Source organism: Chanodichthys erythropterus, chromosome 6 (genome assembly GCF_024489055.1).
Source record: "Chanodichthys erythropterus isolate Z2021 chromosome 6, ASM2448905v1, whole genome shotgun sequence".
Taxonomy (NCBI): domain Eukaryota; kingdom Metazoa; phylum Chordata; class Actinopteri; order Cypriniformes; family Xenocyprididae; genus Chanodichthys; species Chanodichthys erythropterus.
Window position 1 is genome coordinate 19864619 of NC_090226.1, and position 18000 is coordinate 19882618.

At 37.7% G+C, this 18000-nt stretch overlaps 1 protein-coding gene across 1 annotated transcript in view; it reads left to right on the forward strand.

The window, feature by feature from the left end:
• Nucleotides 1-6928: 6928 nt before the first annotated feature.
• The window catches only part of LOC137021260 (spermatogenesis-associated protein 16-like), an 83495-nt gene continuing 72423 nt past the window's right edge, over nucleotides 6929-18000 (forward strand). The window contains exons 1-2 of the mRNA XM_067387540.1: nucleotides 6929-7447; nucleotides 8839-8984. Of these exons, the coding sequence (XP_067243641.1) occupies nucleotides 6929-7447; nucleotides 8839-8984 (665 nt within the window). The remainder of the gene's footprint in view (nucleotides 7448-8838; nucleotides 8985-18000) is intronic.

An 18000-nucleotide genomic window follows, 5' to 3' on the forward strand; every position in this document is an offset into this window, starting at 1 on the left:
TAGTCCTTGTAATCCAGAGAAATGACATGTTTTGTGTATTGTACAATAGGTGTCCTCATAAATCAGGTTGTACCCAAAAATCACAATTATGTCATAGGCGGGAACATTTTTGGATGGGCGGGAATGTCCTTGTATACCACTGATATGTCATGTTGTCATATTTTCCGTTCTGTTGTGTGTAAAGAAACTTTAAAGCCAGATGTGTGATCTGCAGATCAAAACAAAATTTTTGATAGTTTTATCATCACTGTAGGGCATCGGGAAAGGTGTGTCCCCCTAAACCACAATCCTACTGGTTTGAGCATCAAAGTCCTCGTAAACCACAAAAACCAGTATGTGTGTGTGTGTGTGTGTGTGTGTGTGTGTGTGTGTGTGTGTGTGTGTGTGTGTGTGTGTGTGTGTGTGTGTGCTTTTGTTTATATTACATTGTGGGGACCAAATGTCCCCATGATGTAATATAAACCTGAGTTCACCTACATCGTGGGGACCAGCCAGCGGTCCCCACAATGTAAATGGGTTTATAAATCATATAGAATGAGTTTTTGTGAAAAAGTAAAAGTTTGCACAGTTTCCTGTGAGGGTTAGGTTTAGGGGTAGGGGCAGGGTAGGGGGATAGAATGTACAGTTTGTTCAGTGTAAAATGCATTGAAGTCTATGGAAAGTCCCCACAATTCACAAAAACAAACATGTGTGTGTGTGTGTGTGTGTGTGTGTGTGTGTGTGTGTGTGTGTGTGTGTGTGTGTGTGTGTGTGTGTGTGTGTGTGTGTGTGTGTGTGTGTGTGTGTGTGTGTGTGTGTGTGTGTGTGTGTGTGTGTGTGTGTGTGTGTGTGTGTGTGTGTGTATGATGGATAACGTACACAATTGCAGCAACTCAGACATGTTGGAAAATCAATGCTGGACATTCTAGATATAAAATAAACCCAATTTATACAGCAAAAGACAACTCTCAACCATTCATCTGTATAACAACAGTGAACCGCATCTAAACCTTACCTTCTCTGGGCTAACTTAATTTTTTTTTAAAAGTGCTAAATGTTTACTTAATAGTTTGTGGTGGGTACTTTTTGGTCATTTTTAATGTCAATTATCCCCCTCACATACCTGCTCAGTGCTGGGTAATAACCCTATGTTGGATAGACTTTGCCAAACCGGCTAAAACTGGAACTTAAAGGATTAGTTCACTTTCATATGAAAATCATCCCAAGATTTACTCACCCTCAAGCCATCCTAGGTGTATATGACATTCTTCTTTCTGACAAATACAATCGGAGATATATAAATAAATATCCTGACACATCCAAGCTTTATAATGGCACTGAATGAGATCATCGAGTATGAGCTGAAGAAAGTGATTCCATCCACATCCATCCATCATAAACCAGGGGCATTTCCTCAGAGGAGGCAAAGGAGGCAGTGCCTCCTAAAAAAAAAGTATGATGAGAAAATAATCAATATTACATATAAAACAACACAACTATTACAAATTATGATATTAAAAGATTAGTCCACTTTTGAATACACTTTTCCTGATAAATTTACTCACCCCCATGTCATCCAAGATGTTCATGTCTTTCTTTCGTCAGTCGAAAAGAAATTAAGGTTTTTGATGAAAACATTCCAGGATTATTCTCCTTATAGTTTATTCCAATGGCTACCAACAGATTGAAGGTCCATATTACAGTTTCCGTGCAGCTTTAAACGATACCAGATGAGAAATAAGGGTCTTATCTAGCGAAACGATCGGTCATTTTCGAAAAAAGTACAACCGTTTATGCTCTATAAACAAAATATCGCATTGAACATACTTTCCGCTTCCGCATTCTTCATAACGCTTACGCTGAATGTACTAAGCCTTCCCTATTCTACTTACGGAACGAACGCGGCGCCAGTTTCGCTTTTTCCGTAAGTTGAATAAAGACGGCGTAGGACATTCAGCGTAAGCGTTATGAAGAATGCGGAAGCGGAAAGTATGTTCAATGCGATATTTTGTTTATAGAGCATAAACGGTTGTACTTTTTTCGAAAATGACCGATCGTTTTGTTAGATAAGACCCTTATTTCTCATCAGTATCGTTTAAAGCCCTTGAAACTGCACTGAAACTGTAATATGGACCTTCAACCTGTTGGTAGCCATTGAAATACACTATAAGGAGAATAATCCTGGAACGTTTTCATCAAAAACCTTAAGTTCTTTTCGACTGACGAAAGAAAGACATGAACATCTTGGATGACATGGGGATGAGTAAATTTATCAGGAAAAGTGTATTTAAAAGTGGACTACTCCTTTAAAAAGAGCACAAGCCACTTGTATTTCTTAAAGAACACTGCCCAACAGTGACACCTGCAGGTAAAGTTACAGCAGGAGTCATGCCTCCCTTTGCTCTCATAGAAAACCATAGAAAAGTGGTTAATAAAGGTCTTCTGAAGCGAAGTGATGCGTTTGTGTGAAGAAAAACATATTTAACAAATTATGAAGTAAAATGTCTAGCTTCCAACAGACCACCTTCCATATTCAAATTACAGAAAAAACAGAACTGGCGTTGCGTCAGTTAAGCTTTTTCCGTAAGTTGAATAGAGAAGGCGTATGTGTAAGCTTGATGAACTGCAAGAGTTTTACACTTTCTTCGGAAGTAGAATATGGAAGGCGGTCTGATGAAAGAAGAAAGTCATATACACCTAGGATGGCTTGAGGATGAGTAAAGCTTGGGGTAATTTTCATTTGAAAGTGAACTAATGGTCATTTTTTGTGTTCTGAGAGAAAACCTCCTGAGTGGAAATTCCTGAATGAAATTAAGGTTTGTATTACATTGTATCCTATCAATTTATTAGAGGAAAACATCTGTAGTCTCACATTTTACCTTATTTGAATACATGCTTGGAACACTATCCTTCTACAAACGAAGCATCTACACTCAAAGCGAATGACGCACCGGCGCCACCATGGAAGTTTCACAGCCGACAAAACGAATGCGCGACCAGGGCTGAAACACAACACAACATCACTGTCAAATGTAGCCTAACAAAGTTGCCGTGAGCTCCACTGGCACTGACTATAATAGGAGCGCTGTTGATGTAATGCGCTAGCGTTGCAACTGTGGTCTTGCTATGCGTTTAATGGTTGAAACTTAAATGCCTGACAGATGAAATGGCACAAGGTAGCTATATCCTATATATAAAGCCACTATAGTCTCATTCAAATCTCAACTACAAATATATTTCTTACAGTACTTCCAACCCCTCCCCTGTTTAGTGTTCTGCTGTTTAGTTACTGTATATTTGTATGTGTATATCTATGTACTATATGATGCATACTTATGTTTGATGCGGTGTATGTGTTATCTCCTACAGCGATGCTGTGTATGTGTTATCAAGGTACAGCGACCTTGAGCTTGGGAAAGGCGCTTTATAAATAAAATGTATTATTATTATTATTATTATTATTATTATTAAAAAACTATTGGCCCAACCAACATGCAGAACAAAATATTACAAATTTGACCTTTTTGAAGTCAAGGCAAGGTCATTATTGGTTGTAAAATGTCATGTGGTGCGATGTCCATAATGGACAGTGCATTGGAGAGTGCATAATGGAGAGTGCATTTCTTAAAAAAAACGTGTGCTTTAAACTGGATCTTTAAAAAGATTTTCCCTTTTCTTTACCATTGACAACTGTAATCATATGAGCTTTGGGCTCTGTTGAATACCCTGTAAACTCTGAAATAGAAAAGCATTATGAGCATTATGTGATTTCTTTTAGCACTTCCACTCATGGTTTTTCTTTCTTTTCTTTTCTTTTGAACATATGAAGTCCCTTCTAGGTTTATCATCTTCTAGCACATCCGCAGACACAGTTTATTTCCCCCCTGGCTGTAAAAAACACACACACACACTGAAGCCCATACACACAGTCTTATTTTATAAAGTTGACATTCCAATAGGGACTGCTGTCCTCCTCACGGAGTATGAGAGACAAGTATTTTATTGTCAGAAGAAAACATTACCTCATCGTCACCTTACCAGCAATTGACATACTGTTTGAGCGATGCTCATTGTCAAGGTTAATCGAAACAGACAGTCTTATGAAGATTTAGCACAGCAAAACAAGAGCATGGCTATTCGTCTGGCCACCGGGGGAGAAAAGAAATGATTAATGATTAGGATATATATAACTATATAGTGAGTCCATACCTAACTGTAGAGGGAATCTGTGTGCAACTGTTGGTAAATTAATCACTATTTTGCTTTTATTCCAATGGCATATGTCTAGTTCATATAAGAGAAAGAAAGGAGAAAGAAAAATGAAACCCATACGGGCGATCTTATGAAAATGACACATTTTTGTAATTTAATTGGGACTAGGTGTCACAACACCTACAGTATGAGCATGTGAGCATTTGAAAGCAAACTGCTTTAAGACTATCGTTATATATTTAGTATCAACTTGGTCCTGAGGTACCAGTTCTTTTGGCATCACATTAAACATAGAAACATATTTCGTAGCTGAGAGATATTAACTGAAAAGACAACAGTAGGCACTAAATATGTCAATATACTATACTGTAAATGTAATGTATATATTAGACTATACTATAAATTAATTTATGCAACGTTTTAAGCAACTGGCGGACTATCCTTTGAGACAGCGCTCTTCATCCGTTGGCAAGCTGTCAGTGATGGTATAGAGTTGTGTTCAACTTATTATCAGTAATGAGAAATGCATGAAGTTGAGAACCATCTTCACACATCATAATAACAAGCTTCATTTTAAACTGTGCGGACATCTGTAGTTGGGCAAGAACTGATTCAAATGTTGACACTACACATATATCTGAATGTCTCTCTGGCTAATTATTTCAACCAGCCAAAGCACAAAATTTTTATGTTTATGTTACAGAGTGCAACAGTGGGGTTCCAGATGTAAAAAAAAAAAAATCCAAAGTGATTTTTAACGATAACTTATAAACCCTAAAAAGCAGACCAACTGCACTGTAAAAAAAATTATTTTCATGATTTACATTTACATTTATGGATTTGGCAGACGCTTTTATCCAAAGCGACTTACATTGCATTATACTATACATTTGTATCTGAGTATGTGCAATCCCTGGGATCAAACCCATGACCTTGGCATTGTTAGTGCCATGCTCTAACCACTGAGCTACAGGAAAGCCTTATTATTTACTTAATAAATCAGGAAAGATTTATTATCAGAACTTTTTTTTTTTCTTTTGTCAAATCAACTTAGATAATTATTGTGGTTCAGATAACATAATATTTTGAGTTTCTGTTGATTAGACCAGTTGCATTCATTGTATTACCTTAAATTTTTAATTTCAATGAACTCAACATTTTAAGGCAAACAGGTTTTTATTTTTTTTAGCTAAACCAACAATTCTTTTTTACAGTTTGTGATGTATAAAGTTGTTAATTGATTACATTTGCCATCAGCCCACATAATTTTTATCAATTGTTTATCAGTGGAATTCCTGGTAGAAAAAATACTTTACTTGTGATTCTTCAAAAAAAAAAAAAAAACTCTCCACCAATCAGAGAAGAGAACAAACAAATATTGGCCAAAGACCTCTTTCCCATGAATGACATAATATCATTCTCTACACTCTCAAACTACTTCAATATTTGTTCAAGTTGAATGATTTTTAAGGATATGAACTTTTTGATAAATAACGTGACTCTATTAGGTTAACATTTTATTAAAAGAAGCAGGTTAAGCACCATTTCAATGGAACGAAGAAGGAACTGAAGCTATTTTCAAAATGAAGTAGTATGACAAAAAAGTACTTTTTTTTCAATTAAAAAAGAATTTAAATATTTGTATGCATGCATATTTAAGATAACAAACATACATATATACATACATGATATATAGTTTCTGCATACATACTCAGCACATTTAAAATCAGTAGTTTGGTTCATGGCATATAACTCTAACAAAGGCTTTTTAAAAAATCCTAATGGAAAAAATACTTCCGAAACCAAGGCAGCTGAAAAAGTGGGCGGGCACTGTTGCACTCTATAATAACAGTCAGTCCCAATGCTCTAATCTGATTGGACAACACAGTTCCATAAGTTGTGTGGTGATGTCAGAGTGAGAATGTTTTTCTTCAAGCATTCAAAAGGACACATTTCTCTATGAAAACTGAAAGGTAAGTGTAGCTTGGCATAATCAAAGATTATTTAACAGAAATATATTTACTTTATTCTGAGATACTGTAGTTGCAGTCATCCTTATTTCCTCCAGTCGAGGCATCAAATATACAGGATGCATCAATAGTTACTGTTTAAAAATGATTTCATATATAAACTTATTTATTGCCACCTAGTGGGCACTACAGTGAATCCTTATCAAGTGCCTACATCTCATCCTTTATTTTAGCCTCTTATACCAAAAATGTATTTAAAAGAAGAAGAAGAAGAAAAAAACCTCTCTTTCTCCCCACAGTAGTAACACACACACACACACACAAAGATAGCAGAATTTGCAGTCTACTCTTAAAGCAAGAGCTCGGCCCATTGCCAACAGGTGTATATGTCACAGTGACCTTTTCCTAAGCACATCTCAAGAGTGGCAGTGAATCAGCACCCCGGCCCTCTACATTATTTAAGTGACTTCTCTAACAGTACACTAACAGCAGCGCTCTTACAGAAGAATAATAGCAGCGAATGTATTAAAGTTTCAGCCCGCTTAGAGAATTGAGAACTTGTCTGAACTCTGTCTGTATGCGGCGAGCGGGCCTTCATTGGGATGTAAAATGCATATTTCCAGGGCTGTTTGAATTCATGGGGAGTAACCCATATGAATAGGATGTCCTGCGTCTCAGGTGTCCGTTATTTCCAAATTTTCTTTGATTGCTTTTTGAATGCTTTATGAAAAGCATAGCATTAATTTGAAATCTCTTTCAGGCGCATCATGGCAAATTCAACTGGAAGCCCAGAGCTCCAGGGACTACAGCAGCCTGTTTTCCCTGAGTACACAGAACATCCAACGCCTGCCACCGTCCGGTCAAACCTGCCTGAGGAAAAGGGCCAAAACAAGAGAAAAGGGAAAAGGACAGGCAGCGGTGTCCCAAAGAGGAGCAAGAACAATGACACCCAAAGAAAAGATGGATCGCTGGATGACCGTGCAGAGGCAAATAATGAACGAAGCCCCCTTTCTGCACCCCCTCGCATTTCTCTAAGAGACCTGATGGAGGCTGAGACAAAGTTAGTGTTCGGTGACGAACAGGACATTACCCACAAGTCCCTGGCCTGCACCGCCACACAATTAATGTGTCAAGTGGCTGAAATAGGAGGGCCTCCGAGTGGACCTAATCTCAGCTTTCTGCCTCAAATTGACAAATGGCTCGATGTAGCTTTACAGGACGCCAACTCGTACTACCAACTGAAGAAATATGCCACTGCAGCCAGCCGTTTCACTGCTGCACTAGAGGTACTCGATATTCAAATTTTACCACACGTTTTCCGACCTACAGACCATTATATGTTGATTTAACACACTATAATTTTTGGAAAATGTGAGTGTGCATGCACTGTTATTGGGATCCTAAGGTGTTTTTGAAGTCATGTTTGCTATATGGAGCTGCTTGGATGTACAAGAAGCATAAATCTTAAGATTGCTTAAGAAAGTAATAGCACACCTATTTTCAACTAAATACAAGAATTGAGGTATCATTCAAAGGGCAAATTAAATGCCTAAAAACTAAACTATGAGAGTACCATAATAAATCTAATTAAGGTAATCATTCAGTACCATGGTATTTATCAAAGTACTGTGATAGTGCCATCTGGTACCATTATACTGTCCCTTTAAGTCTTGTTAAACTAGACTAGACTAGGGATATACAATATTAAAATTGGCCAAAAATGATAAATGAAAAATAAAATCAATCATTTTAAATGTTACAAGTGAATATTATAAATGTACAGACTGAAAAATGTGGTAAAAACTGTATTTAATAGTGTTCTTAATTAATAAAATGATTTAATTGAGTGTTAGATGGTGGCAAAGGTAGGACTAATCTAAATGGAAAAATAAGGGAAATATGTATGCACAATTAAATGAATTAAAATAAATTAATACAATGATTTCTGACTCTGCTGCTCTCTACAATCACCTTAACAAAATGTTATTGAAGGTATTCCGAGGCACAGAGCAGAGCTTTAATTAATGTTTACAAACTGTTGGAGCTCAGAGGCTCTTTAAATCATAATTCTAGATCTGCTACTGCCATTACCTGATCCCACATTACCAGACTCTCAATGTGTTTATGGGGATCAGCAGAATCTTAAACGTCACAAATAACCTCTCTTTTTAATTTCTCTCCACTGAGATAAATACGAATTGTTGTCATACAAAACATGAGGTCAAATGAGGTAAAGGCCAAAATATTTATGTATGCTTTGTTGTAAAGTGGAAAGTAAATAGAATGTTTTGCTTTTAATTAAGCTGTATGTTCATCACTGAGCAGACAGTACATTCAAAAAATCCAGTGCTCAAGGTGAAATTCTTTGTATTTGGATTTTTACATTGCATTCATGTTTAAACTATCTGAGCTCAGGTCACAGAAGTGCATGAGTCTTGAAATGTGACAGTGATGTTATGTGGCTGAGCTCAAATGGACTTGTGACACTTGCCACTCTCTTTCATAAAAACAAAAAAAACAAAAATCGAAAATTTAATTAGAAAATTGATCAACTATGTTATAAGCAGCATTATAACCTGTAGCACTACTCAAATATAATCTGTGCTTCATTTATTCAATTATATTTCTCAGTTAATGCAGGCTACCTTGAATTTCTACTTCCCTTTCTCTCTCTCAGCTGTGTTCCAAAGGTGCTGTGTTTGAGAAACATTTTAATGCTGATTATGAAGACATTTGTAAAGTTGCCAGCTTCATTGAGTCCAGGATTGTTGCCTGCTATCTCCAAATGAAAACGCCAAACCCAGCATTGTTACATTCGTACAGGTACATCACAGACATGACAAACCGCACACACCATGAAAATCTTTAAACCCCTGAGACTTTTTTTTAAAAAACACATTAAAATATATTTGACCCAAAACTTATGAATGGTAGTGCAAGTGTATACAGTAGTTATGTATTATTTATTTGTGTTAAACCATAGTAGTATTGATCTATTAAAAATAATATTATAAAATACAAAAAAACAGAAGTATTATAAAAAAAATACTAGGATAATAGGAATGCACAATATTGAAATTGTGGACAATATTGATGAGATTTTTTAAAATTATTTTTTGGCCAATAACCAATAAACAGCCCTTATTGCAAATCTAAACTACTTTGTTAAAAAAAAGAAAAGAAAATAATTAAAACACAATAAAAACTATCATTACATGCACACATCAACTCGTTTCGGCATTCGCTCTTAAGTAGAAACTGCTCATCAAGTGATACTACTCTTAAAAAGGACAAAACGTCTTTGGGTTACTTATGTAATCCGGTTCACAAAGAAGGGAATGAGATGCTGCATCAGTTGTTGATGCTATGGGGAAAACTTAAAGTGTGCATCTGTGTACACTCATGCCAATTCGCTACGACAGTCATAACACGTCCCTGGCGCACCATATGTCTATAAACGGGTGCTTGCTTAAAACATCATCAATTTTGATTTATCTGAATGTCTTAACCCTAAGACATTCGCTTTCAAAGAAAACTTGACACTGCATCAGTTGCTGATACTATGGGAATGTGAATACCCACAACACCATACTGAACAAATGCCTGCTCACCAGCTGTGACTTGAAAAAATTGCCACAAGCTAAGCATAGTCCAGCCCGAGACTGCTTCAGTTTGCCATACATAGACACATACCAAGGGGCAACTCTGATGTCCTTGAAAACAGAACCAGGGGCAGAGCTGACCAGGGACAACAACTTCCCTCTTGAAGAGGGGGGAGGATAACGTTCCACTAGATTAGCCATACCTCGGCTTAATGGTTACTTATTCTTATCTTGGTTCCAGTATGGAAGCATGAAGACGCTGCACCTTCATGGATTACCCATTCCTCATGAACCTCCAGGAAGTGTGCTAACAGTTACATGTCCACAGCATCACCTCCAGACTTACTGTGCTTGGAGGGGGCAACAGATAAGTAGTGGGACGCTAATAGCAATAAGTCCACTCATCTTCTCTGTCAATACCCATTCCTGGTGAGCCTTCAGGAAGTGTGCTAATGTGCATAACCATGCCTGCACTATCATCTCTAGACTCATTGTGCTGGAGGGGGAACAGAAAAGAAAGTGGGAGGCTAATGGTGATTAAGTCCACTCTTCTCCTCTGAATAATAATCCATTCCTGGTGAAACATACAAGAAGCCTACCATAGAGGGTGAATTCTCATGGCAAAACCATCTATCCCTACTTGGCTAAGCCTTCACCCCTTTACCCTCTGGAGTCTGAGGCTGATTTGGGGCTTGGAGAAGTTTTGACATGCCCTGACATTTGTGCTTTTTTCAGTTGTTCATAAACATATAAATGACAAAAGTGTCATTACACTGTATTCAGCACAAACTAGGCTACCATAATATGTGAGGAACATGTATGCATGTTTGTGTTTTGAAGGAATAACGTTTATGCGTGGTTATTGAAAAAAACAAAAAACTTAAGTCACTGAAATAAGGCCAAAAAAAAGTATATTAAATCTGTGTTCACAAGACTTCTGGGTATTGGAGGTTGTAGACTAGAGTTTTTGCTTCAGAATTATGTAAAAAAAAATATGCTGCCTACTCCTTCATATAAAACAATATATTGATTTAGTTTTTGTAAGACACTTTTTGTCAAGAAACACAGTACACGTGGAGGCGTGAATCATCATGAATAATGGGCCATTTACACCTGGGAAGGCAAAAGAATCACATAATAATGACCTGAAATGACTTGCATATTAATGAGGCCTTTCAGTCAGGTAGGCTGTGAAAAAAACCCTCTGTAATAATGTCTCAGCTCATCATAAACAGCAATATTGTGAAATATTATTACAATTTAAAATAATGGTATTCTATTATATTCTTTAAAATATAATGTGTTTCTGTGATGCAAAGTGTCTGAAGAATTATGTTACCTCTATGGCATTTCATATAGGCTTTTAGCTTAAAAGCATGCACATTTTGAGAAATATTGATGGATTCTTATATATTTATGTCAATTTTCTATACTGAAAAGTAATATTTATTGTCATCACTATGAGTGCTGGATACTGTGTTTTCAATTCATACTTGCAGCCGGAGGGCGCGCTGTACACCTTTAGGCCACAAATTCATATAAAGAAGAAAAGGAACTCGGAACTAACGGCATGTCTTCTAGAGATCGCTAACCATGGCTTTAACATCCAAATAAACACTTTTCGAGACAATGAATACACGATTGAGACGCTGTATGCATGTATTGCCTCTGAATTTGCGTCTGAATAGCGCTGGCTCCGTGGGTGTGGCCACATTACAGGGTAATGAGCTGAATAACAGACTTCTGACATGGCTCTTTTTTCATACAGATTACATAAACACAGAATGTTTGTTTTCGATTTGACTTGCACGATTTAAAACCTGACATTTCAACGTTTCTTTAGACATAAGTGTCATTTTTTTTTGTCATTAGTATTCATAAGTTACAGTTCATTTTCTGAGAACTATCAGATTGGACTTCGTTCAGAGGGAGAGGAGAGATCACGCATCATGTTAGTTTTCTTTATTTTACAAAAAGCACAACATTGTGTTTTTACTCTGAGTATACACAAATAAGAGAAGACATTCTATAGTTTCAATTGATATATTACTTATGTCTCTATGACAAGAAATGACGGTGTATTTTAAGTATGTTTTGCTGCAATGTGAAAAAAATCCTGCAAAACGTGCTGGCGCGTTTTCGGACCTCAGGGAGTTAAAGCTATTTTTCCCTCGCTCAACCACTTGTTATTCTTTTTTTTTAGCTGTAAAACTAATTCAACAGCTTAACCCTGGTCAGGGCCGAAGGCCTAAACAACCTCTTGTACCCCAACACCCTCCATAAAATGAAAAGGGGGGCTACCGTGTCTACAGCAGTGCCAAAGATGCCAGAGGGCGAGACCAGGGAATCAAGGAGGAAGGATTTCTCCTTCTTTATTCACGAGAGGTTCAACCACAGATGTCTCTCTGTGGCAAACATAGCAGCCAAGGGATGTCCAATGGTGCGGGCCATCTGCTTGGAGGAGTGGAGAGCGAGATCCATGACTCTGCAGAGCTTGAGGTCTTCCTCTGGAGGCTGTCCTCCTTGATCCAGGACCTTCAGGAGGTCAGCCTGGAAAGCCTGGAGCACAGTGTGTAGGGCTCCACCAGCCTGACCTGCTGCCATGAAGGCCTTGCCCACAGGCTTAGATGACATGGCTTAGAGGGCAGGATTGGAGCCTTCAGGGAAGACACTGCACTTTGTGAGAGATAGCTCACAAGCGCCTCTTCAACCCAAGATATCTTCTCATAACCGTGCTCACGCAGTCCTTCCACATTTTAATAATTTGAAAAAGTTGAGGTTACCATGCAAGCCAAATATGGTTTCCCTCACAATCTCGATGCCGTACCATGAAGATTGGGGAGAAACAATAGGGGGGAAGCATCAATGACAAGCCAGGAAATGCTCAACAAGTCTGCTTTGAATGACTTCCTGTTTATTCTCTGCTGATCAGTCTAGACTGTGTCTAGCTGTGGCATATCACGAGCTCGACCAGCTCCACATGCGTGGAAATATTGGAGGAGACGGGCTCATTAACAATGTCTGCCTCAACTCCTGTTACTTTCCAACTCCTCAGTGCCAGATGGCAACAACATTCTCTCTGCCAGATCGAAAGAGGTCGCAGAGCGGGCTTCCATATCCGGTGTGAGAGCACTGGAGCTAGTGGGTGAAGCCAGAGAAAGGGATGTGCCCATATCGATCTCCTCTGTGAACTCCATCTGCGACACCCACGATTGAAGTCGGCGTGATGCCTCAGGAGCAGCGGGACCCAAACTGAGAGGTCCCGCACAAGAGAGCCAGGCAGGAGCAGAGCTACCTCACTATGAACAGATCACAGTAAGCGCAGCCAGCTCCCTTGAGAGCTAACTGAGCATGCTCCTCTCCCAAAGAAAATACATAGAGATTGTGTGCATCGTCACCTGTAATAAAGCAGAGTAAAAGTGAAGCACACTTTTTAAATCTATGCATGCTCTCTTGCACTTCCATCTTATCAGATTATTTGTTATTTTGGAGTCACAAGACAATAAATAAGACTCACAAGACACTTATAGCACTTCCTGAAGTCAAAGCAGCTGATGACGTTTTATGCAGGCACCCTTTTATAGTCATTCCAGTGTGCCAGTGACGTCATATGACTGCTGTAGCCAACTGCATTGACGTGAGTGTACATGTGATTTAGACACTGCTGCATGCTGAAGGTGTCCCCATAGCTTCAGCAACTGACACAGCGTCAAGTTCCCGTGAAAGGGAACTGCTCCACAAGTAACCTCAATTAGTGCCGGATGATTATCTAAATCTTAAAATAGGCAGAGGAAATAAAGAATGTTGGCCAATGGAGCCAATAACGGGCAGTACAGATAAAGAATTGCCAATATCGGCTGAAAACTTAAATGGTGCTGAAAATATGTGCATACTTAACTATAATACTGTACTTCATAAAATACAGAACTCATGTACTGCTGAAAAAAGACATCTTAAGGTGGGTCTGTATGACAGTTTCATCTAGGTTCAATCTGCAATGTCTACAAATAATCTTCAACACTCACTCAAAGTAGATGGATGTTGATTGGTGTGTTTGAGTGTAGTGTGACAAGAGTCATTTTTTAAGTGGACGGTGAGAGTAAAGCCTCCTGACCTCCAGTTAACGGAGTCTGCTGTATCCAGTTAGACATGCCCCTGTGCTGTTCTCCTTTGCTCCTCCATTAGCGAGAGAGAAAGAGAGAGAGGGTTTGTGATTTCTCTGAGCAATAACTCATCCTGACTGCATTGTACCCTTGAAAAGTTCTGAACAGCTTAAGAAATGAAATGCAAGCCTTTGCAGCTCCCTCTGCAGACTAGAGGGCAATGAGAACAGACAACGTAAGCTGACGTAATACTAGATATTTATTTATTCTGAATTAAAGCTATTAATGTGAAATAAAAAAAATAAATAAATTGATCAAAATGTAATAATTGATTTCTCACTCATGTCAAGTAGGCAGGTAACACCCACTTTTAATCACCAAATCAATCTCCAATTATAATCAATTCCTGCCCAACATTATTTTTGAATATCCTGATTAATTTCGATATATATATGTGTGTTTGCGTGTGGTTACGGAAGAAAAAAAAGGTTGTAAAAAGAAGTTCACATTGACTTGATTGAAAAATGATTGAGAAATGATTGAAAGCATTCTTTCAATCATTGTCATTCCACACCCGTAAGACCTTTGTTCATCTTCGGAACACAAATTAAGATATTTTTCATAAAATCCGATGGCTCAGTGAGGCCTGCATTGCCAGCAAGATAATTAACACTTTCAGGTGCCCAGAAAGCTACTAAAGACATATTTAAAACAGTTCATGTGACTACAGTGGTCCAACCTTAATGTTATGAAGCAACGAGAATACTTTTTGTGCACCAAAAAAACAAAATAACGACTTTATTCAACAATATCTAGTGATGGCCGATTTCAAAACACTGCTTCATGAAGGTTCGAAGCTTTAGGAATCTTTTGTTTCAAATCAATGGTTTGGAGCATGTATCAAACTGCCAAAGTCATGCCCCCCAGTGGTGAACAATTGAAATTTCGAAACACTTATGATGTAACGAATCCTTGTTTACTGAAATCATGTGACTTTGGCAGTTTGATACACACTCCAAATCACTGATTCGAAACAAAAGATAAGTAAAGATTCAAAGCTTCATGAAGCAGTGTTTTGAAATCGCCCATCACTAGATATTGTTGAATAAAGTCATTATTTTGTTTTGTTTTTTGGCGCACAAAAAGTTTTCTAGTTGCTTCATAACATTAAGGTTCAACCATTGTAGTCACATGAACTGTTTTAAATACATCTTTAGTTCTGGGCATTGAAAGTATTAATTGTCTTGCGGTCAATGCAGACCTCAATGAGCCATCAGATTTTATGAAAAATATCATAATTTGTGTTCCGAAGATGAACTAAGGTCTTACGGGTTTGGAACGACATGAGGGTGAGTAATTAATGACAGAATTTTCATTTTTGGGTGAACTAACCCTTTAATCAAACTTTATTATCAGCAGGTTTTGTCAAGAGGTTGGAATTTGGTAACACGTGCCTGGTTAACATGGAGGCCATGCCTTAGAAATAGAAACACATGCTACAACATGTAATGTCTGCAAATCTTGTCAGCCCGTGTCCCATCTGTCAGTGTTGTTGCTAGCAGTGTGCTATTTATTATATATATAGAAATGCTTTTCAGTGACAGAGCACTGGGAACATTAAAAATAAACCTGACACTCAAAACAGCCTAGAAATGAAATCATAAGCAGGGAAGGTAGAGGCAAAATCACATGTAAAACACATGAATGCATATGTACTGTAGATATATTATTATATATAACGAGTTGAGGTAGGAAATATGATAGGAAATATGCGTTTAATAGAAGCAGATGGGTTGTCGTGGTAACATTATGAGCCATATGTAATGCAACAATTCTCTGGTTGAAATCAGGTTCTCGGTCCACAGCATATCAAAAGCACACAGTCTAAAAGCCAGTTGGAGAACAGTTTGTTGTTCGGGAAAATGTAATTTTGGAGGAAACAACAGCATACACAGCAAAATCCCCAGAGTTAAATGAAGAGTTCATTTGCAAAAACAGTTAACTCAATTTTTATTAATTCTCACAAATCATGTTTTATTGTGCATTCCAAGTAATATCAATCAAACTGCAGTTGGGTTGTTTTGATTAAGTAATAATAACTCCAAAAAATACATGTAAATTAAAATATTTAAGTTCATTGAAAGTATGTTTTTTATATATATTAAAAGTTTGTTTTTTAGCAAAAGCAGATAACTCCAACAGTCGTTTTTGGCAGAAGCAGATAACTCCATATTTCATGATTCAGAGGTAAACACTCAAACACACGTGTGCACACAAACGCACACACTAACAGATCGACACACGCATCTACTCACTGTGTACACACACACACACACACACACACACTAACAGATCAGCGTACATGTACACTCACACACATATCTTTTTGAAGTGACTAGAAGCCTTGTCACCTGACCTGAATACTGTGCACTGATTCGCTAAAACGGACATATCGTTTTCTGTACACAAACAACAAGGGCGCTTGTTGGTTTCTGCTGTAAAACGTGAACTTGCGATGCCTGACAGTGGACAATACCAGCTTTTCTGACAAAACTGATTTAGGGTACAGAATGTGCTATATGCGGAGAATAACGCACAGCAGTTGGTTCATTTTTTGCAAATGAACTCTTCAAATCAGCTCTGCTCAGAGTACATATGGTCCCTCTCTAAATAGTGTTAAAATAACAGTGAAGCAGAGTTAAATTTTATGAGATAATTAAGCAATTAATTAAGTAATGATTATGCATTAATGATGAACACCTGCTGTTAACAAGCAGAATCACTAAAGAAATAAGAAAAAACACAAGAACTACAAGTGACTTAAGTCACAGCCTTATTAATTGCTTAATTATCTCATTAACTTGCTTCAGTAACTCTGCTTTAGTGTTACTTTAACACTATTTTTAGAGAGGGACCATTATCTACTCTGAGCAGAGGTGATTTAACTCTGGGGATTTTGCGGTGTAGAAAATAAACATGTGAACATAATTTGTCCTGCCTCAAACTTGTTCCTTTCTTTTAGGGACAAAATTACTTCTTTTTTTTTCCCCCATGAGGAAAACGGCATATAAATCACACTAAAATTATGTTTTTAAAAACTGTAAAAATTCAGAAAGTTTTCTGTGATGGCTAAGTATTATACAGTTTGTACAGTAAAAAAAAAATCATTATGTCTATATCCCCATGAAAACATGGAAACCCAACATGCGTGTGTACACGTGTACGTGCGTGAAGCCAAGATATACTTAGTAAAATTAAGGTTTCTATTTTAAATCAATGCCGTTTTTTAAAAGTTTTACTTAATCCTTAAAAACAAATGCATAAATGTTAAAGCAGAACTAAGTAACTTTTTTACCTTCATAAATAGTTTTCTAAGTCCTTACAATGGTTAATTGACTTGTAGTGGTGTGTTTGAGGCGTGCACTAACCCCCTCTGGCACGTCTACGCCAGAATACAGCACTTGCAACTTGAGCTGCACCGACCCGAAACAATCTCGTCTCATGTTCACGTTCACGCGAGAGTGACAAAATGCTTTACGGTAATTCAAAAACAATGTATATATTATGTCTTTATAAGACAATTTCGAAAATTACCCACCTCCATCGAGTGTACTGTATTTGCAAATTACCCACCTCCTCTTTCTTGTACTGTATTTGCAAAACTACTGCGCTGGCGAGTGTTGTAGTCGTTGTAGTCCAGAGCTGCGCTTGGAGTATTTATGACAGTGTCATTCACTGAAGGAAACTGTAGGGGGAGCTTCGCGAATCTTGCTTAGTTCTGCTTTACAGTTTTTTTCGATTGCTAAATGACAGTGGGCACAACTGGAGTCACATGTGCAAAACTCTAACTACAGTCTGCACAGCAGCAGTTCATGTGGACCAAACTCTAGTTCGTTTTTCATTGCTTGAACACAGTTTTCAAAACTCTACATACTTATCCCATGACTTTAACCACAACCCGCACAACACTGTGGATTTACAGCACTTTGTTCAAATGCTACACTGCTGTCAAAACTGTGAACCACACAATCAAAACAGAATAGATTTCAGCCTTGTGCCTTTCAAACATTGCAATTTCAGCTGAAAGGCTAAGCAGGTGTCTTGTTTTAGACTTGTTAGTGAACACACACACAC